The sequence below is a fragment of the Anabrus simplex genome, chromosome 11 (genome assembly GCF_040414725.1).
Source record: "Anabrus simplex isolate iqAnaSimp1 chromosome 11, ASM4041472v1, whole genome shotgun sequence".
NCBI lineage: Eukaryota > Metazoa > Arthropoda > Insecta > Orthoptera > Tettigoniidae > Anabrus > Anabrus simplex.
In genome coordinates, this window is record NC_090275.1 from 82,396,009 (window position 1) to 82,421,960 (window position 25,952).

The 25,952-nt window shown below is 39.0% G+C and overlaps 1 protein-coding gene across 3 annotated transcripts in view; it reads right to left on the bottom strand.

The window, feature by feature from the left end:
- Window positions 1-2,120: 2,120 nt before the first annotated feature.
- The window catches only part of cin (Molybdenum cofactor synthesis protein cinnamon), a 127,444-nt gene continuing 103,612 nt past the window's right edge, over window positions 2,121-25,952 (bottom strand). For all 3 annotated transcript variants that reach the window (XM_067155822.2, XM_067155824.2, XM_067155823.2), the window contains 4 exons: window positions 20,642-20,803; window positions 15,924-16,092; window positions 7,928-8,024; window positions 2,121-2,493 (listed from right to left, as the gene is read on the bottom strand). In XM_067155822.2, the coding sequence (XP_067011923.2) occupies window positions 2,360-2,493; window positions 7,928-8,024; window positions 15,924-16,092; window positions 20,642-20,803 (562 nt within the window). In that variant the 3' untranslated portion in view covers window positions 2,121-2,359. The remainder of the gene's footprint in view (window positions 2,494-7,927; window positions 8,025-15,923; window positions 16,093-20,641; window positions 20,804-25,952) is intronic.

A 25,952-nucleotide genomic window follows, 5' to 3' on the forward strand; every position in this document is an offset into this window, starting at 1 on the left:
TGTAATGAATGATATATAGGCTGTTATTACAATGGGGTCGCCACTCCCAAGGTGATTTTTATTAATGAGTGATAAATGCGATGAAATGGTAATGGAGAGAATCACTCCCATTAAAGTGTTCAAATACTCCATTAATGCAGCATCATTCGCGAACACATCACCGACAGCATCATGCCTTACTGCCATTTTCACTAGCTACTCAGCGACACTTCATAAAACATACACCAAGTTCAAGCACTCATAAAACCCGAACGAGCAAACCTAGTGACAATCTGCATGCCATAATGAAAATTCTGTGTCTTTATTATCCTACAACAACCAGTTTTTCCACCCATCAACGAAACAATACTCAGTAATTAGTGTTTATTAAGGCACTAGTGAGAAGAGCGCAATCACGCTCCCGGCAATTTTAGCGGGAGTCGCGAGGAGCATGATTGCACTCCTCAGCACTCTACGGGTTAATTTATAACTGTAAGATTCTTCAGTCTGTCAAAACTAATTTTGAATAAATACATTTATAAACTACCTGAAAGAGAAAATATATGGTAACAGTATAATACGAGGGTAACCCCAAAAATAAGGTCTCCTATTTTTTTATAAATACAGAACTCTGTTCGTGTGGCTGTTGGTCACAATATTGTGAAAAGTGTTTCCCGCGCTTGCATATAAACATGCGCATGCTGCACTGAGGCACTGTCTTGGCTTGGCAGCTCCCATTGATGTTACCGCCAAGTGCGAAGTGCGCCCAGTTAATCAGTTTTTGAATGCAAAAGGTACTGAACCGATTGAAATCCATCGCCAATTGACGGAAGTGTATGGTGAGTCGCGCATGGATGTAAAAAACGTTCATAAGAGGTGTAGAGAGTTTGTAGCCTGTCGGACTGAAATTCACGGCGAACAAAGGAGCGCAAGACCATCAATTTCCGTCGAGACAGTCGTAAAGGTTGAGCAAATCAAGTGTGAAGATCGGCGGATCACCCTGGATGATCTCTGCACTTTGGTTCCCGAGGTTTCCCGAAGCGCCGCTCATAGAATTTCTTCAACGCTTTGCAGCCGAACAGGACAACTTTTTGTACTCAATTGTCATGGGTGATGAAACCTGGGCGTTCCACTTTACACCTGAGACCAAGCAACAATCGTGCCAGTGGCGGCATCCCCCTTTGCCAAAGCCGCGGAAATTCAAGCAAACACAGTCTGGCGTAAAGTATGATGGCTGTGTTTTGGGGTCGAAAAGGGGTATTTGTTGATCGACTTTATGACCGCTGGGACCACAATTAACGCTGACAGGTACTGTGAGACCCTGAAAAATTCAGAACCGGAGAAGAGGAATGTTGAGCAAGGGCGTAAACATTCTCCATGACAACGCTCGCCCGCACTTCGCCCGTCAAACCGTTGGTCTCCTTCAACAGTTTCAGTGGATCATTATCACCCACCCACCCTATAGTCCCGACTTGGCGCCGTGACTATCACTTATTGCCTAAGTTGAAAGAACATTTGGCTGGAAAGCGATTCAGCACCGACGACGAGGTAAAAAATGAGGTTCCCAATTTCCTGAACAGAATGGCGGCGAGCTGGTATGACATGGGCATCCATTGACCGTAATGGTGATTATGTAGAAAAATAGCTAAATATTCAAGCTGTAAAAATGTAAACCATTGCAGAAATAAACAAGTCTATGTATTTTACCTTATTTTTGGGATTACCTTCGTACCTGAAAAAAAAACTTAATTCATTCTATTTCAATTAGTTGTGTCTTGTTCAAGTATATAATACTGTTGCCATATTGATTCTATTTTAATTAAATTGTTTCTTTTTCAAGTACAATACTGTTTTATTTTTCAGGTAGTTTATAAATTTATTTATTCAAATCTAGTTCTGACACACTGAAGAACCTAACAGGTATAAAAACTTTTAAAAATGCCATCTCACTGTCAGACAGCTCCTCCTCAAATGTTCTCATGCAGAATGTGTGAACCTCAAACCAGCCATCTGATCCTGGTAAAAATCCCCAATCTAGGGTCGGGAATCGAGTCCAAGAGGGCGAGTAGGTAGGTCATGGGGCCGGCAACAATCACCTCACCTCCACCATCACATAAAACTATAAAATGATACCACACTCAGTTTGTCCAATATTTTTTATTAAAACAATAAAAGAATACTAAAACAACACACTCACAAAACAGTCTGTAAATATCACTATTATATTATAATCACAGAGTGTACAGAACAAAAATACAGTTGCTCTCCTAGAGCTTACTGTAAGTACATGTGCCTTAAAAAACCATTTAATTTCAATCACATCCAGTCAATTGTGTAAATATATTCATTGATGCTAAATAAAGCTGAACATCATCTTGATCTACAGTCGAGCTATAATTATAGCAGGTACCTTTGAACCAGCAGATAAAGTCTTCTGAGAATCTGAACGAGGAGGCAGAACAAGAAGACCGTTGGCTGCAGACAAACTTAGTAATCGACTGCTGATCTGATTTCCTGAAAACAAGAAACAAAAACAAAGTTCAAATCTTCTACTGACCTTCAGTTACCTAAACCAAAAGCTGAGAGTGGAAATCAAGAGCAGGGCTACACAAATTAATATAGTTTACATTCTTCATCTCGTGACACCTTCTCACAGAAGGTAGGCAACCATCATGGACTAATTGTATGGCTCTGTGCCTACATGGTTAGCGCGCTGGCCTTTGGTCCAAGGGGAGCCGGGTTCAATTCCTGGCTGAGTTGGGGATTTTAACCTTCATTGGTTAATTGTGAACGCTTGAAGCCTAGGTGTGTGTAACACATTCATCACCAGAATTCAACATAGGTAGGGCCTCACCCTCGCAGATGTGCAGGTCGCCTGTATGGCGTCAACTCGAAAGACCTGAACCAGGCCTCTTCAGAAGTCACATGCCATTATTATTATTATGGTGTATTTTTTATTTCTCGTATCTTAGTTGCTGTATAGTGGATGTCGAATCACTGAGGAGGTCCCTCGACCAGGATAATCTTTCCCCTGCTACGATCGGCTGCATTCGTCATTTATGCGTATGTGAATGGAATAGAATGCTTTCCTGCATTTTGCAAGAGTTAAGACTTCACATGATTGCCAAACATGATGGAAAAATGGAGTACCTCCTCGTTGGTGATGTGATCTACCTAGGAGAAGGGCAAATTTCTATGCATGAACAGACTCTGTCTCCTTCTGTGTAAGAATCCTGCATGCATTCATGAGGGCATGCCACAGAAACTTGGATGGTGAACAAAACCAATGTCAAATACCTTGAGGCTTTTGATATGTAGTGTTCCTGGTGAATGATCAAAAGAACAAGCATGTAGTGGTGGTGGTGGTGGTGGTGGTGATTCTCGTTTCAACTCTTTCCTGCATGTTGCGGAAGGCATGCCCTTGTACCCTTGCTGCACAACAAACGTACATTTGTAACACAACATGACAGTTTTCAGACCTCAGTTATTTGCCTCTAAGCGCACATAAGGGAGTAAGGACGTTAATGGCATCTGTCCACCAACATGAGAACGACGATGAATAAGTGATTCACTTGTTGTCTACTGTGACAATAATGCCAAACCATTAAACAGGGTGATGAGGGTGAAGCAAAAAGTACTTCAATTCTAAAGAAAGGCTTCAACTTGAACAGTACAACAGGCCAACCATCCTCTATTAACACAAATCAGAGAGAATAAATGGAAGGGGTCGAACACTTCAAAAAACCAAGGTAGTGGCTGAAGAAAGACAAGGGGCATGAAGGGCATGATAATGAAAGATTATGTAGACCTCAAATGCTGTAATACCGTTGGGGTTGGATGTCAGATGGTGACCAAGGGAGGTCGGATAGGTTAGATGAAAGTGAGAAGCCTGTCACACGTAAGTGGAAGCAATGCCAGGACTCAACAAAGGGCCCCATGGTTGCCAACCCACGCTCCCAAGTTAAGAGCCCCTGGGGCAACCTTGTAGTAATACATAAACGCTGGTATCATGATCACAGCCACGAGACATCCAGTTTTACATGGAATACGAACAACAGGGAGGTAACTTTTCATTTCAAGCATCGCACATTCATTGGCTGAGATTTGAACCACAGCTACCTTTGTGAATCAAATCGCGGTCACTCCATGTGCGATTTGTGCTGGACAAAGCGGAGGCAGGACAGGTTTTTCTTCGGTGTACTCCGGTTTTCCCTGTCATCTTTCATTCCAGCAACACTCTCCACTACCATTTCATTTCATCAGTCAGTCATTAATCATTGCCCCAGAGAAGTGCGACAGGCCTCGGCAGCCGGTACAATTCATATCCTCGCCGCAAGTTGGGGGCTTTGTTCATTCCATCCCTGTCTCGGTCACTGACTGGAGAACAGGTTGTAGGTTTTCATTTCATTTTCTACCTTGGTGAGAAGTTAAAAGACTTCGCCACTCAGCTATCTCCCCGCCATCATCCTTTCAATGTTTTGTTTTATATGCATACGTCCCAGCTTTTTGAAGAGTTGCAGTTTCTCTTCAGAAGTATTTCTGAGATGATCTAAGGCTTGAGCATCCTCCTCCTCCTTTCCCCTTATCCAACTCTTATGGCACTTCTCCACCTTCCTCTCCCCTTCCACCACCCCTCTTTCATCATTTTGTCCCAGTCCAGGTTTCTCCTTCTTGCACTCCTCTTTATTAAATCGATCTACCTTTCTCTAGGTCTCCCTCTTGCTCTCTCTCTCTCTCTCGAACTTCATCTCCATCATCTGTTTTGGTAATCTGAACAGTTTGTTATTAATGTTTGTGTTGTTAGAGAAATTAAGCATGTTGAGAAGAATTAGGAAACTGTCTCTTGCCATAATTTGAGAAAATTCAGGGTACGATGCACGGCATTAGTTGTCAAATAATATGAAATTCTCAATTTTGAAAGTATTGTCATAAAATAATAATAATAATCCACAGCCTGTTTCCCAGTCATTCGATCGGGTCAGGAATGGCATGAATGAAGCCCCCATCTAACGGGAAGGATAGGAATTATGCCGGTTGCCGAAGACTGTCGCACTCCTCTGGGGCAATGATTAATGACAGACAGATGAAATGAAATGATACTGGAGAGTGTCACTGGAATGAAAGATGACAGGGAAAATCAGAGTACTCAGAGATAAACCTGTCCTGCTTCTGTTTTGTTCAGCACAAATCTCACATGGAGTGTTTTGAAAGTCTTGTCATAAGCATTGTAAAAGCAAAAAATACACATATTTCATCCACATTAGTACCGTATCACTTTAATTCTGAGGTTTCCTACTCTGAGAAATTAAAGAGAGAGAGAGAGAGAGAGAGAGAGAGAGAGAGAGAGAGAGAGAGAGAGAGAGAGAGAGAGAGAGAGAGGGGGGGGGGGGGCGGGCGGGGGGGGGGGGGGGGGGGAGGGGGAAGGAATAAGAAGGGAACACATATAATGGGACGAACACAGTGACAAGCATGGAAACACAAAAGGACAAGGATGATCTCCACATCTTCATACACTGCCATCTTCAAATATGCAGAGTTTGAGAGAAACAAGCATGACCTTCTCAATTTTGAAACTATTTTCTTGAAATGTTTGCCAAACTATCAGCTAATTAATATTCTTTATCTGTAACAAGTAAGGAAAGAACATGCTCAGCTACACATTTTAACCCTTTCGCTTTCAAGCTCTCAGCTGATGGATGTGTGAAAACTATCAGCCATATTTACCCCACTATGCAAGCATTTTTTTAAAAATTGCATGGAAAGCACACCAATAAAGATATCAACATGAAAGTTTGTAAACTTTCAGACTATATATCACTTATTATCACTGCATGTAAGTCATGTCCCTAAACCAGAAAAGTTCAATTAAAAAAAAATAACAAATGCGTAAACAAAGTTACAAGTTTCAGATTTTGATAGTTTTGAAGTAATTCTGAAAAATGGTGTTCAATGCACAAATTTGTGATTGGTGTTAGTAGAAAGGTCATATTATTGTTTACTAGCATGGTAAATATCAAGATTCTATGTGCATTAGATCCAAGGATAGATTAAACTGAGTAAAGTGATGTATCAATGAAAAAGTTGGCCATTTTTTATAAAATACACATTTTTTACTGGAGGTGCTGGATTATTATCGTCGTCATCTACACTTTCTGATTCTGACAAAGAAACATCATCACTTGAATAATTGTCAAGATATTCAGTGATATTGTCAGCTAAATGAACTGCCTTCACCATGTCAAACGCGATAAATAACTAGTCCTAACCTAAATGAACTATATCCGACTAGGCTATACCTAATACTTCGCTCACAATATGCACCTAATTACCTAAGAAAACTATTTGATTAATGAACTAGCAAGTAAACTACATATAATGCATATGATACTGCTTAATTTCACTATATAATCAGTATCATCAACAAAAACAGAGATAAATGCTCGAATGTTTGCCGCCAACCATGACGTAAACAAGACACCGAACTCCAGTGAGCACATGTTTTAAACTCTAAGAATATCAATAAATATGGATAGTTGGCAGTTCCCTCAGAGTATAACGTGAGTTAAAACTGTGCTCTTCTTATTCCAGGCAAAACTGCTGCTATCTGGTGCGTAAATAATGAAATAATAATAATAATAATAATAATAATAATAATAATAATAATAATAATAATAATAATAATAATAATAATAACAACAAAGGCGGGTAACGACGGATCGTTACCGTGACAGTTTTCGCAGGACCTGTCGGGTCGGGTTACCTGTGGGTAACGATAGGTCATTACCATAAGTGCCAAAGGGTTAAGTAAAGATTTCTACCATGCATAGAAAAAACTTGAACCAAAAATCTACTTTGCTACTCAAAATTTACAGATAATATTGAGAATACTCTCCTAACTTATATATTTCTTAACATCCCAGTTTGTTGTTGGTCACCGTAGAAATTTTCAGAGTCCTTTATTATACCATTTACAAACACTGTATCAGAGTTGGCCACTATTATTTTCACAAACATACTTCAGCAGTGTAATATCCCAAGATACACTAGCCACAAAGGAGGTGGCAAATAAGAGTGCAGAAGAGCTCTCACTTTTACCAGCAAGTACGAACACTCCTTCGGGATCAAAAAGTACCAACGAAATCAAAGCTGGTGATGTTCAATCAGTACTTCATACCGATCTTAACCTATGGTATCTAAACCTGCACCCTCACTATGAAGGACTCGTCAAGGTTGCAGGCATCCGGCATGAAGTTTCTGGGGTCCACAATTCAAAAAACAAAACTGGACAAGTTAAGGAATGACATGGTTAGAAAGGAAGCTGGGATTGAGACATCATTGTTAGATCAGGTCAGTATGTCCAGGTTGAGATGGTTTGGGATGTAATGAGGATGGAGCCAACAAGGACAGCTTCTGTTAACTTGGAGAGACATGGTGGGAAGACCAAGAACCCACTGGATGGACATTGTAAACATAGACATTGCAGATTGGGGAAGCATGGGTGCCCCCCCTGGAATTCTAAAAATGTTGTTGTTCAATTGTTTAATATCATACCAGATTATTTCATAAACTGAACTTACTGACAGTCATCTAGCATCTGTTATAACTGGAAATTTCTGTAAACAATTTAATGTTGCTGACGTTATATTGGTTTTATATTCAAGAAAATTGTTAATGTGCCCTCCCCTGGAAAAGATCCTGCGGGCGCCCATGTGGGAAGGATCCTGTAGGACGTCTCAGAATGTATCACAATAAGACAGAGCGGATGAGGCTTGCCAACTGCACCTGGGCAACTGGAACTGTAAAATAATGATGATGCTTTCTTTTCCATAAAACAAGGGACTAAATCAAGAGTGATATATTGTTCATTGGCACTCTAAAGGTTAATAAACAGTGTATAAAATTTCTGAAAAGCTTGTGAGAAATAGGCTTGAAAGAACAATCTTCTCACCTGTGCTTTTAGCAACTGGCAGGGAGCTACTAGGTTCCCACGTCAGAGTGACACGATGATATTCAGGTCGTGCATCCAGAATAATGTCTTCGGCAGTCTGAAACATATCACAATTCCTTTCAAACACAATTAACAAACACTAGAATTATTTTTAACGACTTCTTGAACAGAGAAACTGAACTGTACAGTACCATTGAATGTTAATGTGTAAAAAGATACAGTATATCAAAAAAAGTATTATATAGTAGTAAACAGTTTAACCTGCACAATACAAAATTCGTTATACTGAAGTTTACTTGTCGGCTAGCATTAGCTTGTCTGTCTGTTAGGTCATCAGCTGGTTAGATCCTCAAATAGCACCACCAAAGGTTATGCGATTATAGAGAAATGGCAAACAACAATGACGCCAAAATGAGGCGTAGTAGGTAAGATGAGGAGTGAGGTAGTTTGTCAATGCTTTCCCCACTGGACCACAAAGTGCCAATAGCTTACTGTTCGCTATTTTGTTGTGACAGGAAAACAATGAGAAATAATGATCCAATTCCATGTTATGACAAGCACAGCAGTCAGATGGTCGGATACGAGATGATCCACAGTACCAAAGTTTACAAGAAAATGTATGATTCATCCGACAAGGAAAAAACCCCCACACACACACACACACACACTCCTGTATACAGTCCTTATCCCCCAAACAATATTTTTAGTTCTGTACCTTCAATCTTATTTATTTCTCCAAATACAGTGAAACCTCATTAGTGCGTTCCTCATTAACACGATTTTCCGCTTAGCACGTCGTAAATTCAAAGTCCCAATTTTCATTATATTAAATCTATATTCAATTACCTCACTTATCGCGTCACAAATTTTCGCTATTACCGCTTAGTACGATCACATTTCTCCTAGACCTGATAAAGTTACTGTATTTGTCATCCCTTCTGAAAGAAATGTGATTTCTAACTCGGGTAAGAGCCACTGCCACAGTTGCGTGATTATGGGAAAAGGCCTTCCTGAACTTCAAAGGATAAACTGCACATTCTGGGAGTAAGCAATTAGCCTCAGGAATGTTCGCTTTGCTTGCCAGTCAGCAGCGAGATTACTGAACAGCAGAGTGAGCATGTTTGTGCTCGTATTTCGCATTCAGTTCAGAAGGTAGAAATGTATTGTGTGTTGAGAGGTACAGTGAAGTGTAGTTAATATTTGTCATGTGATACCATAGCCTATATCTGGATTAGGAACACAACTGTCTGAAATTGACTATTGTGTGTGTATTTGTCTTGTGACAGCCTAGTTACAGACATAGAAAATGTGAAATTACTCAATAACTTAAAATGAAGATAAAATTAAAATCTGTCAGAAAGTGGACTGGCGCGCAGAGGTCGCGGATGTTGAAACTCGCATTTTTGAGTTTCAACTCAATCACTCAAGTTGGTCGAAGTTTCGTTCGATTCAAAATGGTGTCCAAAGTCATTCCTGGCAGTTGCACATGGTCGAATGTAACATCCAATTCACTGTCTAAGAGTGTGACCAGAAAATAATGTTTAATAACCCACTGCTCCAAAATATGTGATATGCAATACTTCAATATTTTTGTTGGATAGTTTTTATTTATATATTCATTTGTACATTTTCTCGCTTAACACGTTTTTTTTTTTTTTTTTCCCCTTGTCCCCTAGAGAAACGTCTTAAACAGGTTTCATTGAACAATAAAATACCAGTGAAACAAAATTTTGTTGACCTCAGAAATAATTCTTTGTAGTGAAATATTGTTATACTGAAACTCCGCCATTGTCCGGTCCCAAGTCCAGAACGAGAAAGGAGGAGGATTGGCTGTCTGGCACCCAGCTGTAAAACTGCTAACGCCGAGTGTTGGGCAGCGGTAAATAACCTGGCTCCCTAAAGAGGCCAACGGCTTCGGGCAGATGAGCTCCCTTAGGCGGGTGATGGTCCCCTCAGTGGAGGAAATGACAGTGGAATCCATCACTTGAAGACCCAACGGCAAATAAGCAGAGGAGGAACCTCTCACTTCGGTTCCGAACGGTTGTGGAGGCGGATGAGGTCATGCCAGACGGACTGGCTGTGAAGGCGCTACTGTGGAGCTGGTAGTGGTTAGGGAACTCTCTTGCCGTTGTGGTGGGAAACTTCCCCTGAAGGCGGATGAACCACACGTGGTCAACAACAAAGAAAGTCCTTAACGGCGGACCAGTCGTTTGGACAGGGTGTCCTTATTCGACTGGAATGGCGGATGAAGGCTGCAGTGATTAGGAATTATTCAATCGTCTTGTATCTGCTTGTCACTGAACATATTTTCTAGTCATCAAGTAAGGTGCATTTGTTGATGTGCAGCAACACTCTCACTCCAAAAGAATTCACGCAGAGCAGTCTTCCAACAATGTATAACTTCTTCCAAAAGTCCCGCGGCAATCAAGAAGTTGCGACGGGGGCAGGACTGTGATGTCTGGAAGCCTGTAATGATAACTTGGCACGTAGGTGGTAGATGTGTGATCGGTCGTCTTGCTTAGGGCTGTGGCTGTAGAGCAATTCTGTTGCTGCATCTACGCCTGAGCAGTCCTATTTAGGGTCCACTCTGCTTTCCTCACATGGGGAAGGAGCTAGAAAAGGTGCCCTAAACATAGTCAGCCACTAATATTACCGACTGGATAGCTGCATCCGATGGTATCACCTTTATGCGGTCAAACAAATAAGAAATTATATTTTGCAACATGGAATGTAAGAACACTCAATGATGAACCCACAACTGAGAGACCTGAAAGAACAGCTACAGTGGGTAGAGAATTAAGAAGATATAAAATCGACATAGCAGCACTCCAGGAAACCCGTCTTGCTGATGAAGGTCAATTGAATGAACAAGGTGCAGGTAACAGCTTCTTTTGGAAGGGGACAGCTACCAGTGAGCACCGATTACACGAGTAGGCTTTGCTATGAAGAATAATCTTCTCAAGGAATTGTCAGAACTTCCCACTGGACATAATGAACGCCTTATGATATTAAGACTTGGGTTAAACGACGACAACCAACATGCCACAGTGATCAGCGCACATGCCCCTACACTAGATTCTGATGATGACATCAAAGAATCATTTCATTCGGATCTGGGTGGCATCCTATCAAACATTAATCAACAAGACAAAATAATCTTACTAGGCGATTTTGATGCCAGAGTGGGCAAGGACAACATTGTATGGAATTGTGTCACTGGCAAGGATGGAATTGGCAGTGAAAACTCTGATGATATTCGACTCCTCTCAAAATGTGCTGAACATGATTTAACAATCACTAACACCATTTTTCGCCAAAAGAATCCCTTTAAAACTTCATGGCAGCATCCTAAATCGAAGCACTAGCATCTATTGATTATATAATTGTCCGCAAGAAAGATTTCGCAATGTTTTTATCATAAGTAAAATTAAAAATCCACCTTTTCAATATTAATATTAAACTAAACAAGTTATAACATTTACTTGGAACTAGTTTCGACGCTGGTGAGCATCATTTTCAGCCAAATATGAGAACAGGCAATCGTAAATAAACATATCATCATTATATCAATGCACATATAAACACTCTTAATATGGGACTTATGATGCCCCTAAAAGTATCTGGAGAAAACTTCAAATAATCACAATTTCAAAATCTTGAACTCACGATTAGAACGACACTTAACACAACATCATTCTTTTCACTCAAGTTAGAACTTTGAAAGTATTGAGTTCGACTTAGAATCGTAAGATTCTCAAATAAATAAAAAGTCTTGTCATAAATCAAATGTTATACAAAGCTCGAACCACATATCGAGTTTCTCTGTAAATATGACAGTCCCAATTAGAACAACACTTTAACATAACATAATTATTTAACTCAAGACGGAATCTTGAAAGTCCTGAGTTCTACTTAGAGTAGGAAGATTCACAATTTAAATAAAAGGTCTTGTCACAATTGATCAGAAGTACAAAGGATGAAACATGTATAAAGTTCCTTTATAAACTTTAAAATTATTCTTGAAAAACAAACTGTGAACAGTCACCTGTCATATTTTTATATTTTTAATTTAAATGTTTTTATTACAAAAGCAATGACAGGAGCGGATGCCTGTTGGACAGATCACCGACTTATCAGATCAGTTATGAATTTGTCACTATCCCCTCAGAGGAGAAAACAATGGAAAAACTGTAAAAATGCTTTTGATACCGTGAAATTTGGGATTTCAGAATATGCCTCGCAATGTAGAGAACAGCTTCATCAGACACTGTCGGAGGAGTATCATCAGAATGTAACACAACACTGGGAAAGCCTGAAGACTACTATTTGGGATGCTTGCAAAGAAACTATCAAGACTGGTTTGATGAAAATGATGAAGAGATTGAAGCATTGATATAAGAGAGAGAAAAGCCTTGCAAGCATGGTGAAAGGACATGAACTGCCTCGCAAAGAAAGAAGCCTTTTTTTTGTCTTGCCAAAGCAAATGTCCAAAGAAGAACCCATGTGTTCAAGAATGCATGGTGGACAGCCAAAGCAAAAGAGCTGCAATATCTAGAAGACAAAGATTCGCGATAATTCTTCCAAGCTACAAAAGCAGTTTACGGTCCCACCACCTTTGGTAGAAATCTACTCTGGTTCAGAGATAGGAGTACACTTCTGAAAGATCAGTTCTCCATCATGAATAGATGGACAGAGCATTTTGATCTTCTGAATCAGGAGTCAGTTGTTGATGAACAGGTGTATGATTCAATAGAACAAGCACCCATCAAAGAAGAACTTTGCTCCCTAACAACACTGGATGAAGTTAAACGTGCTGTTAATCAAGCTACTTACAATATAAAAAAACTGGCTTTAACCCTGTATGGTACCCTATAGTGATATCCTTTTAAATTTCGGAGTGGAGAGTTTAGAAATTCGCAGACTGTAGGATGCAGTAAAATTTCTTTTTAAAGTTGTAAACTATGCTATTAATAATCCTGAATTACTTTCTCTCCTAAATTTCCATGTACTTCGCTTCAATTCCAGAAATAACGTAACATTTCTAAATGAAAAAACCAGGACGTGTGCCCATGATAACTCGCTGGTAAACAGACTCTGCAGTATCTTCAACAGTGCCATTCAGAAAAATAATGGCCTTGACTTCAGTTTGCCATTGCGTAAGTTTGTAACTGAAATTCATCGTGCAATTGTATGAAGTCCTAAAAATAGGGGAAGTTGTAAGGTGAAGTTTTATAATATTTTGCTTCATTTATTTTATCGCTTTACTTTGTCGTGTGTTGTTCCACCGCATTAACATAAGGTTCTTTAGTCTTTAGAAAATACTTCGATATTTTATATCAATATTATAGGAATTTAGATAAAATTGTAGAATATAGTTTAGATATAAGTTTCACCGTGTTAATTGTAGCTTATCTGTCATAGTTGTCACTGTAATTGGGACACTAAGTCCTGTAGTGTGAAATAAATAAATAAATAAATAAATAAATAAATAAATAAATAAATAAATAAATAAATAAATAAATAAATAAATAAATAAATAAATAAATAAATAAATAAATAAATAAATAAATAAATAAATAAATAAATAAATAAACAAACAAACAAACAAACAAACAAACATCTGTAGATTTCAAGAAAGCTTATGATTGCATCCATAGAGAATCTCTGTTTAAAATTTTAAGACACTTTGGACTACATCCCAAATTAATAAACTCTATAAAATTGACTCTCACCAACACCAAATCAAAAGTGAAGTTTAGAGGTGAAACATCAGAGACATTTGAAATTAAAACTGGACTACAGCAAGGAGATGGGCTCTCACCACTATTATTTAATTGTGCACTAGAAATAGTAATGAGGGAATGGTTTAGGAAATGTCCCCCCAAAATAAAGATTGGCCAAAAAATCAAAACAAATTGCCTGGGTTTTGCTGACGATTTAGCATTACTACCAGTGGACATAAAAGAAGCTAAAACCCAAATATCAGAACTTCAAAACATTGCAAATAAAATTGGCCTCAAAATATCACTTGAAAAAACAGAAATTATGCCCCAAAAACCAACACAACTAAATGGTAATAAAATCAAAATAGTAACTCAATTTAAATATCTTGGAGAAGTAATAACACACAACCTAAATGAAAAAATCTCAATCCAAACAAGAACAAATTGATTAGCTAAAGCACAAAAATTAACATGGGATATCTACAAAAAGAAATGTCTATCAATAAATACAAAAATAAAACACTACAACACAGTTATAAAACCAGAAGCTACATACGCAGCAGAAACATTTTTTTACCTGAATAAACAATCAAAGACTGACAGACTTCAGAAAATTGAAAGGAGGATTGGAGAACCTGCATCAACAAAAAATACCAGAAAGATGGACAGTGGCGGTTAATACCTAACAAAGTCGTGTACGAAGAGCTAGAACCCATTACAGATACTATGCGTAAGAGGAGACTGGAATTTTTTGGACATATCATGAGGATGCAGGATTCGAGACTTCTGAAACAACTAGTACAACACAATCTCGTCTCAAAAAATACGACAACAGGATGTAAATGGATTAGAGAAGTAAGAGAGGATCTGAAGGAAATAGGCCTTACAACAGAAGACACCACAAATAAGATAAAATTGAATAAAAACTCAAGAATACAAACTTCCGCTTTACCCTTACACAAAACAAACCAACAACACGCATATTTTTGACTGAGGAAAGGGCACGAAGATCGGAGCATCTGAACAAGTACTGGGAGGACCGCAAAGCCTGAACAATCCCTTCAAAGAGACCTGAACAACGGACTGACTAAAGTGATCCTATGTGGTCATAAAATAATAATAATAAGAATAAGAAAGTAGGAAATTCATTAAAATGAAATGTTTTAACAAACATTAAATAGAGAAAAGGGAAGAGGCCTACAAATAATTTCGCAATTCTGAACGTTTTGTTATACTGGCATTCGTTACTGTTGTGTACAAAAACCAACACTTGTACAAACACAAACTTAATTTTATTGATTCACCAATTTACAAGTATTCATTCACTTTAAATAGCACTGAAACTAAAGGTTGTTCTTGCTGGTGACTATAAAAATTAACTAATGTACATTATTTACAATGATGCTTATTAGTAGGAATGACTTGTCAGTTCCTGATTGTGCTTTAAGTCACAATAATATTCTCATTGCCAGAACACAAATATTAAAGGAAGCCCTATCTTAAAGCACATGAAATCAAAAGTAAGGAATAAAGTCCTTCTGTACCACAGAATATGATGTCACGAGTATGCTGGAGGCAAAGAAGACTACAGTGAGAAGGAGAAAGGGAATGGCTGATTGCACGTGCAGAGGTGAAACTTCACGACCTGTATCGGTCCACCTGTCCAGACCACTTTTTCTATGTGGCTGGAGTACGGTGTAGACAGGTCGGCGTACGGCAATGCCTCGCAGCTCATCCTGCAAGCCAATTTATACTGTAAGTTGGCGTGACATCATTATCCAGCGCTGTACTCTGGCGTGCTGACTGCAGATGTAGGCGCGTGGCGTGCAGTTCAATAAGGGCACCTCAACCGTTACAGCGACATTTTACTGTATAAGACAATTTTTAGAAGTCAAAATACTGTGTAGCCACCTCATTTGCTGGCAAATGGACAGGTGACAAAATGAAGTGATGAAATGAAATGTCGTATGGCTTTTAGTGCCGGGATATCCCAGGACGGGTTCGGCTCGCCAGGTGCAGGTCTTTCTATTTGACTCACGTAGGTGACCTGCACATCGTGATGAGGATGAAATGATGATGAAGACAGCACAAACACCCAGCTCCCATGCCATTGGAATCGAACCCGGGACCCTCTGAACCGAAGGCCAGTATGCTGACCGTTCAGCCAACTAGACAGAATGAAGTGATGAAAGAAGCAACATATACTTGGATAATCACAATGACAGGACAAGGTGAGAAGAGAGAGTTCCTAGTATGTATGCAATCATACTCACTAAGGCAGTTACAGTGGTACCAAGAGGAGAGTGATATCCAGCCATCTTTCGTAGAGCAGGCAACACAAAGAGGTGGCAAGTAACAGCAGCAGACACTGGGTTACCAGGTAGGGCCAAGACCAGTTTCTTCTTCCCTTCGTACTGCAGAGTTGCAAACGTCATGGGCTTCCTGAAACATCACAGATGGCAAACGTTATAAAACAAAAGCAGCAACCTCATGATCTTAATGTTCCTTGAAGTTGTCTGATAATTATTTTGCAAACTTCTGGTGTTTGAGTGAGTAGCCCTAACAAACATAATTATAACCTGCACGACTTAAGGCTTCAGTGTGTAAAAATAGAGAGTCTGAGAAATGGTAGTTTCTGGTGAAGCTTTTAGCATTACAAAAGTGACACTGAACTTAAAGGGAACTATAAATGCTTTAGATACCTGAAATCTATACTAAGATCTCTCCTTTTTAATCATGTGAAAGGTGTAAAATTGTATAATGCAAGTAAGGTCAGAAGTATTCATACTGTCACATAAAAACCAGATATTTTTACCAATACCAGCCTAACACTCAAAGGCTCATTAATAGAAAGAATGAATCTTTGAAATATCTTTGAAATAACTAGACATTAGATACGGAGATAAAATACTGCAAAGAGAATGTCCATAATACCATTACTGTTAGTAAGGGAACTCACTAACCTTCAAGTATTGATTAGGTGGAAGCTTCAAAACTTCATATCTGTGAATATCAAAAATCAATACGGACATGGAACTTGCAGATTATGATAAAGAAGAATTTCATGTTGTTGAGAGGTGGAGGAAACTGGTAATCGTGCTGAGGGAAGAAAGTGCAATATAGACGAGAGTTCCATATGCAAGGCTGTAATCTTTCACCTTTGTTGTTCACAGTTAACATGGATTGCCTACTGAAAAGTATAAAGTGGCAGGGAGGGATTTAGTTAGGTGAAAATGTAGTAAGCAGTTTTGGCCTATGCCAATGACTTGGTTTTAACGGCAGATGGTGCTGAAAGCCTGCAGTCTAATATCTTGGAATTTGAAAATAAATGCAGTGAGTACGATATGAAAATTAGCCTCCCCAGGACTTAAGTGATGTTAGTAAATAAGAACCAAACCAAACCCCATGGCACTACAGCCCTTGAAGGGCCTGGGCCAACCAAGCAACCGCTGCTCAGCCCGAAGGCCTGCAGATTACGAGGTGTCGTGTGGTCAGCACGACAAATCCTCTTGGCCGTTATTCTTGGCTTTCTAGACCGAGTAAATAAGAAGCCAAAGGAAAATGAATGTCAGGGTGGGAATACAAAGCTGGAACAGGTAGAGAATTTCAAGTATTTAGGATGTGTGTTCTCCCAGGATGGCTGTATAGTAAGTGAGATTGAATGAAGGTGCAGTCAAGCTAACGCAGTGAATTCGCAGTTGTGATCAATAGTATTCTGTACAAAGGAAGTCAGCTCCGGGACAAAACTATCTTTACACCAGTCTGTTTTCAGACCAACTTTGCTTTACAAAAGTAAAAGATGGGTGGACTCAGGATATCTTATTCATAAGTTAACGTAACACACATGAAAGTAGCGAGAATGATTGCTGGAACAAACATGTGAGAACAATGGTAGGAGGGTACTCAGAATGAGGAGATAAAAGGATAATTTAAGAATGAACTTGATGAAGCTGTATGCATAAACCGAATCGGTGGTGAGCTCATGCGTGGCGAATGGAGGAGGATAGGTTACCTAGGAGAAAAATGGACTCTGTCATGGAGAGTAGGAGACCAACACAACGATGATGATGATGATTGGACTCAGTTTCTAATGATTTTAACGTAAAGAGGTACAGAAATAAACAAGGCCACAGGATTAGTTACAAACAGAGGATTGTGGCAGCTTTTTATATATTCACAGGGGCTTGCAGACTGAATGCTGAAAGGCTTAATAGGCTATAATGAAGATGTATATACGTACATTTTTCTTCCAACTTATGAAACTCTGGATATAATGATAGTACACTATAGTCAAATTCATTGCGTTTATGAATTCCTGCTATAATGCATGTCTCCTGTATAAATATTTAAAAAAAACTTTTTTCTAAATCTCCCTTCCTAAAATTAGGGCGTGGGAATTATTCGTGTATATACGGTGTGTAGGATTATGTGACTTGGCAGTACTTCCTTTCATGGCAATATCTGCACCTTTCAATTAGGTATTCCCAAATTAACTGGGGTCAGTAAGTCAACAAGTCCTGAGACTACCCATTTTTATTTTCACAACCATGTCTTTTTGTATGGCAGATTCAATAGATCTTCTTAAAATTGCTTTCAGCCTTATTCTGGGGCCTATTCCACAGAAGTATGGTCTTGTACATTACAAGTTACTAGTGTGGGTTCTTGTAATGTATGGAGTTGTACATTTCTATTCCACAAAAGATTGAAAGTCTCTTGTATATTACCAGTGAATTGTTACAAGTTTTACAAGTGACGACATACCAATAAACATACTACGTCATAGCATGAATCATGTGTTTATCTTCGTATTCCATTCGTTGAATTAGGTTATGCTTGCCTCATTTATCGTGATATCGTATTTTAAGGTAAATTGTGCAGCAAAGATTCAAAGAACTAATATTCCTGTGAATTTCTTAATGCTACGATGTTATTTTTCAGTTTATTTCTTTGATGATAGGAAATTACCGGTACTCCGTTATTAACACCCATTCTGTTCTTCCGTGATCATCGCATATGTTCCACGATAGTCTGACATATCTTGGTCTGTCATTAGGAATCAGCTGCCGCTAATAATGATGTTCGGCCGCCAAACTTAACTGTTACGATATTGCAAACTCTGCATGAACTGTTACAATTATGTCAAGAGAAACGAAGTTATTCATTTTGAAGGAAATAGAAAGAAGGAAAGATATTCGTTTTGGTGCATTCAGCAAGAATCTGAAAAAACAAGATGAAATAAATGGTTGGTTGGAAATATTTGACTTGAGAAAAACTCATGGAGCTTTTGAGGGGAAAAGTTGGACGTATGTAAGAGATATTTTGCTCATTAATGATTCCAGGAAAGTCCTCCTTGGAACATGTTTGTTCAGTATTTTCAGGCCAACGAACAATTTGAGGAAATTTTATATTATTTATTGCAGCTACCACAGAATGTATTAACCTACAGACCAAAAATTTTGCCATCCCATGCATATGGCCAATATCTATCTAAAGTTCTTCCACTTGTATTGTGCTTAACCTAATACGTGTTAAACTGGAAGTTTATTCTTTCCCTGTACAGACAGTAGTTTTCATTTTCATCACTATCACTACTGCTAAACCACATATTTATCAAAATGTATCTGAAATAAGCATATTTAAATAGAACTAGTACATTTATGTATTAATGTCCTTTCACTAGTAGAGAATATTTCCCAATTCACTAGTAAGTTACAAGCACTAGTACTTTCGTGGAACACACCTATAAAAATTCACTGGTAATTTGTAAGTATGGAGTAGTAAAGCACAACTGTAGAAAATTATTTTGTGGAACAGAAAATCTGGTATTTGTACTAGTTACTAGAGAATTTACTTGTAATGTACAAGACCATACTTTTGTGGAATAGGCCCCTGTTCAGCTCCTTGATGTCCACAGTGGGATTCATCTCGTCTCATTACATAACCGTAACAGCAAAAGCTTCTTAATGATGTGAGTGGCCTTAAAGATTCTTCGCATGTGTTCACTTTGGAGTCAATCAATGTCATGGCAGCAGACCACCGAACATGTAGCTGTTAATCATGCTTCTTTCTTCTGATCCAACATTCAGATCCATACAGAACAGCATGACGGATGACAGAATTATATGCCCCTTCCTTCAAACTGACAAGCCTGTGACTCCACTTAAGGTACGTCATTTCATTCGACCAACATAAATGTGATATTTAGCGTCAGCATATAATAAATATCCGTAGTGACAATGGATCCCAGACATTTGAATTTCTCTGTTATTGATAACAGAATGTCTTCCAAGAAAACATTATGCTATGGTTGAACTTGTTTGGAGTCCGAAAATGTCACCACATCTACTCTGCCTTGTTTTGACTGATTCTCAGTCCATTTCATTTTAGTGCTCTTCCTCATCTCTTCAAGGGTGCCTCAACCTTTTATCACCTCGGCAGTTATAATTCAGCAAGTTCTTGTTAAAAAAAAAAAAAAATTCAAGTGAGAAGTCTACTCTGAGATGATAAAATACCCCAGAAAACAAAACTGGCCATGTTTTATATCTACTTCATTCCAATTATCACATATGGACTCGAAACAGTACCCTGCACAAAGAGGCAAACAGTAAAATCCAGTCAACAGAAATGAAATTCATCAGAACAATTAACCAAAAGACCAGGAAGGACAAGATTAGTAATGAAGTAAACAGGAAGGAGGCAGACTACAATGGTTTGGACATGTTACGAGGATGGACGGAACAAGAACAGCAAGGAATCACTTAAAAAGAGAAGTGAAAGGGCAGAGGCCCGTTGGGAGACCAAGGAATGGATGGATAGACACAGTGAAATTGGAGGTCAGCACGAGGAATACCAAGTGGAAGGACATAGAGGAACTATACTTTGATAGAAAGAAGTGGTGAGCGCTTGTACACCACACCCGGGAAACTGCAGCTGGAAAATGATGATGATGATGATGATGATGATGATGATGATGATGATATCTAATGCTTACCCTGGCTTCATCCAAACTCGTCCAAAGTGTATAGTTGCCCCTAGATCAGTGGTGAGGATATCCTTTATGAAGTCTCGTTCACCCATGGAGAGACTGCCAGTGGTTACGACAACGTCAGCTGCACTCAGGGCTTCTTTCAACTTTACCAGCAATGACTGGGGACTGCATAAAAAACATAAAAGTTACAAATATAAGCTTCTGTATCTATCTGTTTGAATGGACAGTGAAATGCAAGGCGAGACAGTTTTAAAAGATGGCACGTTACATACACAGGAGTTGGTGGGAAGAAAATAAGTTATTTACCCTCATGTCTATTTGAATACAACAATAGGTGGTTCTCCCTCCCTTAGGTGAATAATAATAAGGGGCACACAGAGATAATGCAATATGTACTCCGTGCTTTGATAAGAACTGAGGAATCGATACTAAGTTGCTTTTCGACGTGACATCTTACAACTCAGCCGCTCATGTTTAAAATGTGAAGCAACATGAAATTTTGTTCTCTTTTCCATTGCAATTACTCTTCAAGAATAAACAGTACCACTAAAATGTTCAGGTTTTGAACTCCACGCTTCACAGATAATCGTATCACGCTGCCATCAGCAGGCCGGGAGGGAACGGGGGGGGGGGGGGGGGGGGGGGGGAGGTGGGGAAGCTGAACCAAGTACCACGGACTTAGAATTGTTCAGTAAGCTTCCAACCGCTGCAGAGAGCAAACAGCTCATCTAATCAGAGCATTTCTGGTGTCAATTTGTGCATAAACAAACATACTAACTAATACAATAATCAACAAACATAAACAATTACGCAGCAACTTTATAACCAAAATCAATATTTTCTTTGCAGGTTATTTATTTATTTAGCTTATGGCTAGTACATAACTCTATATACAAACATTAAAAAATATAACAAACAATATAACACTTCAAACAATCAACCAATCTCAAAAACAGACCACTAACTCAAATCTAAAACTGTCCAACCATTGTACAACCCCGTCAGCACACACAAACTCCTTCAGCTGACCGGAATGTGACCTCCTTGGACATTCAATGGCAGTATGACGGATGGTCTGTTTCTTCTCACCACAGTCGCACTCAGGGGAGGAGATGGTACGGACTCTGTTGGTTCTGATGAATGGCAAATGGAGTGGACCAACACAGCTCCAGAACCATTAAAGTTCTTATCAATGAGTTCCCTTGCAGGTTATTAGCAATATCAGCAATTCAACCACTGAAATATCCATTCCGACCCCCGATGTGGGGGGTATTGTTAGATAGCCGTCGCATAGTCTGTCATGATGGCATCACTTCGGTTGCCCAAAGACCCTTCGGGACCCAGTTATATAAGGCAGAAAATGTGAGACTGATTTGTTTCTTATCAACTTCTGAATGTAAATATTTTTTTGCCTAACGTAAGGGTAACGTTACGGTCGACTTGGTACAATTAGGGCCGAAGTCACAGGGTCTTCAATTTGTATCACTACAGGCACCAACTGTTACGGACTTTTACGGAGTGCATGCTCAGTCTGTACAATTTAACTCATCTGATCGTAGCAAACACACTAACTACTATACTAACCAAGAAAAATACACTTCCCAAAGATGTGTTTAAAAAAAGGAACTATACCCATTTCTGTCGCATACATAGTTGTCATAGGCAGCCACACTCACTGATGCAATTATTTTTAGTCAGATGTGTCATACTGGTGAAAAGGAGTATTGAAATGAGCACATTTTTAAATGTGGAGTTGTCGGGAGTTGTTATTATGTTGTCATCAAGGAAAGTGAAAAACAAACCACCTCTGATGCATCCACCCTTACCTCGTCTTTTTTTTTTTTTTGCTAGTGGCTTTACACCGCACCGCCACAGATAGGTCTTATGACGACGATGGGATAGGAAAGGGCTAAGAGTTGGAAGGAAGCGGCCGTGGCCTTAATTAAGGTACAGCCCCAGCATTTGCCTGGTGTAAAAATGGGAAACCACGGAAAACCATCTTCAGGGCTGCCGACAGTGGGATTTGAACCCACCACCTCGTGGATGCAAGCTCACAGCCGCGCGCCCCTAACCACACGGCCAACTCGCCCGGTAAAAGTATGTTTTTCCATATGCCCCTTGTTGTCACTCACCAGGAGAAAATCTCCTATTACTATCTTCAACTAATACAAAGATATTTGAGCTGAAAAATGCATTGTATATGTATGTGTATACAGGGTACAGCCAAACATTTAGGACACACTGCTTACATATAGAAGAGCAAAATATGTTATACGGACATGTTAGAACTTATTTTCTACAGGAACAGAACGTACCAGCGAAAATGAAATGTTCAAAATGCCATCTGATAGTATTGATACGTGCATCAACCCACTGTCGCACTGATGTATCCCTGGAGTATTGCGTATGGTTTCGCAGCTGCCCACAATACTTGCACGAAGACTCTCTGCATCTTGTACCGGGGTACAATTCCACCACAAATAAAAGTCTAGCGAGTTTAGGTCCGAGAGCTTGGAGACCAGGGAATTGATCCACCTCTATCTCTCCATCTGTCACAGGATCTGCTACTTAGAAGCCAATGGACATTAACATTGAAATGAGGAAGAGCTCCATCGTTCAGAAAGTACATGTTTCATCACACTTGCAAAGGCACATCTTCTAGCAGAACAGGTAAAGTATTCTCAAAGAAATCATGGTAAGTTTGTCTAATGGAAGAACATGAGGCCCTAACAAACAGTCAGCAACAATGCCAGCCCAAGCACCGACAGACAATCTTTCTTGATGACATGCTTCAACAGTTGCACGAGGATGTATGTTAGCCCATATGTGCTGATTGTGAACGTTTACAATCTGATCATGTTGAAACAACACCTAAAATCAGGACTGACACAATGTTGAATAAACCATTCGTAGAAGTGTGCCCGTCCATGAAAATCAGCTGCTGATAGTGCCTGCATGAAGTGTAAATGGTTTGGATACAGTACGTTCTCATTTAACACTCACTGGACAGTCCTGCGGTCAACATTACATGTTGCAGCTAATTGTCTTACACTGACACTAGGGTCATCACCAACTGTATGAAGAACTGCCTCCTCCAGTTGTGGTGTCCTCGTGCTTCTAGGCCTGACCCAGCCGCAAGCAACAGGCTTAAATGTCCCGTTAGCCTCAGGAATCTTGGCTGAAATCTACCTTGATTATTTGGAACATACCAGAATTTTTAACAATAATATTTTCGACAACATTCAATTTTGGGCCAGATACGTAGATGATTAAGTTATAATGGATGAGAACTTAATCGATGCTACCACCACCCTTTCAAACTTAAACACACTTGATCCATATATCAAATTCACTCTAGAATCAAAAACTGAGCATAAAATCGATTTTTTAGACTTAACTTTAATGCAAAGATTGGAGAAACGACCACTGACAGTGAGTTTAGACACATCGTGGGCCATTATGGCATTGGAAAGCGAAATGATAGTGGAGAGAGACTACTACAGTTTTGTATGGAACGTGAGTTATGTGTAACCAACACATTCTTTCAACATCATATTCATTTGACTGTATACATGGTGCTCCCCTGATGGTCTTCATAGAAATCAGATCGATTTTATATTGGTTTACAATTGCTGGAAATCCTCTGTCATCAATGCAAAAAGATACCCTGGTGCAGATTGTGGCTCAGATCACCAACTACTGTTTATGGTGTTCAGGTTGAAACTCATAGGTATGCGCCGTGTACCTTGTAAAATGCAAAAGATAGAAGATGAAAATCCAAAATGTTCTTTTGAACACTAGAAGGGAGCACAGTACTGATGAAGGGTCAACATGGGAAGACCTCAAACAAAATATAGTGGCCATTGCAATGAAACATTCTTCTCCAATACAGAGTCATTGTAAGTGTTGGATCAGTGATCATACGTGGCAGCTCACAGAATAGCGGAAACAACTGAAGGCTTACACATTCAAGACAGATATTTTGAGCTGTGTCGTGAAATGCAATGTAATTGCCGCTTGGACAAACATAAGTATTTGTCAGGAATCTGTGTAGAAATTGAAGCTTATGGCCATCACAATGAGACACGAGATATATACCGTAAAGTAAAACAGCTGTCAAATAAATACAAACCTCGTGTATGGTCCATAGAAGATTCTAATGGTCAGAGGATACATGATGTTGAAATTATATTGAATAGATGGAAACAGTACTGTGAGGAGTTGTATAAAGAAGAGACAGTACAGCCGATGATTGAATGGCAAGATTTTGAACAAGAACCAGACATCTTACTTCTGGAAACACAAAGGGCAATTACATCATTGCGACCACACAAAGCACCGGGTTCTGACAACATAACAGCGAAACTACTGAAAGAGACGAGCGATATTGGTGCTCAAATTATCACAGACATTAGCAATAAAATATGAAGAAATGGCATTAATTCACAAATATTAATCAGGATCTAAAAATCTTAAAAATGGTTAATAAGGGCTCTCTGCTCAATATCTTTGAGAAATGTTTTATCCACATGGATCAATTCTTTAATCCCAATTTCAACCTTAATAAAATATTGAAAAAACAAACCCTTTATTTGATCTTTTAATTCCTATTTTCAATAAAAACAAATTAAGTGCTCTAAACCCACTTATTTTCCTCCAGCAATCACCCACATTTCACATCCCTCAGCCCCACCTTACGCATTTTTTAATTTTTATTTTTAATTTTTTATCTTTTTTATTTTTTCCCTCCATTTTTGTTTCTGCCATGCTGGGAACAAATGAACATCTCAATACTTTCCCATCAACATCATTGTGTTCACACTTGTTTCAGCTGAGCTGAGTTCTACAAGATTCTTCTAGTGCTGATATTTTAGTGTTTCACCTGGTCTTCTGTGAGGTGCAGTCTTCCAATTGGAGGAAAGCTGAGAGCTTGCACAGGGCATGTGACTGTGATGAGTGTCTTTAAAATCTTTACTTGTCTTAAATTTCATGCTTGCTTCATATATATATATTGGTTATTTATTTATTTTTTAATTTTTATTCACGTCTTGCCTTTAGTTTGATTTTGACTGATGATGGTCTCTGATAAGACCGAAACTAGTTTCAACAAATATATGTAACATTTTTAAGGTTACAACTAACAGTACTGAATAGGTGGAAACCTTTAGCTTTTGTTTTATACTATATTGCTCTTCAATGCGGATTAATATGAAATTTATTACCTGTCCCATGCTACCTAAGATGATGATCAATTGCTTCAAACATCTACCTGTCAGGGAACCTTCATTCTGGAAATCTCTTCCAATATAAACGT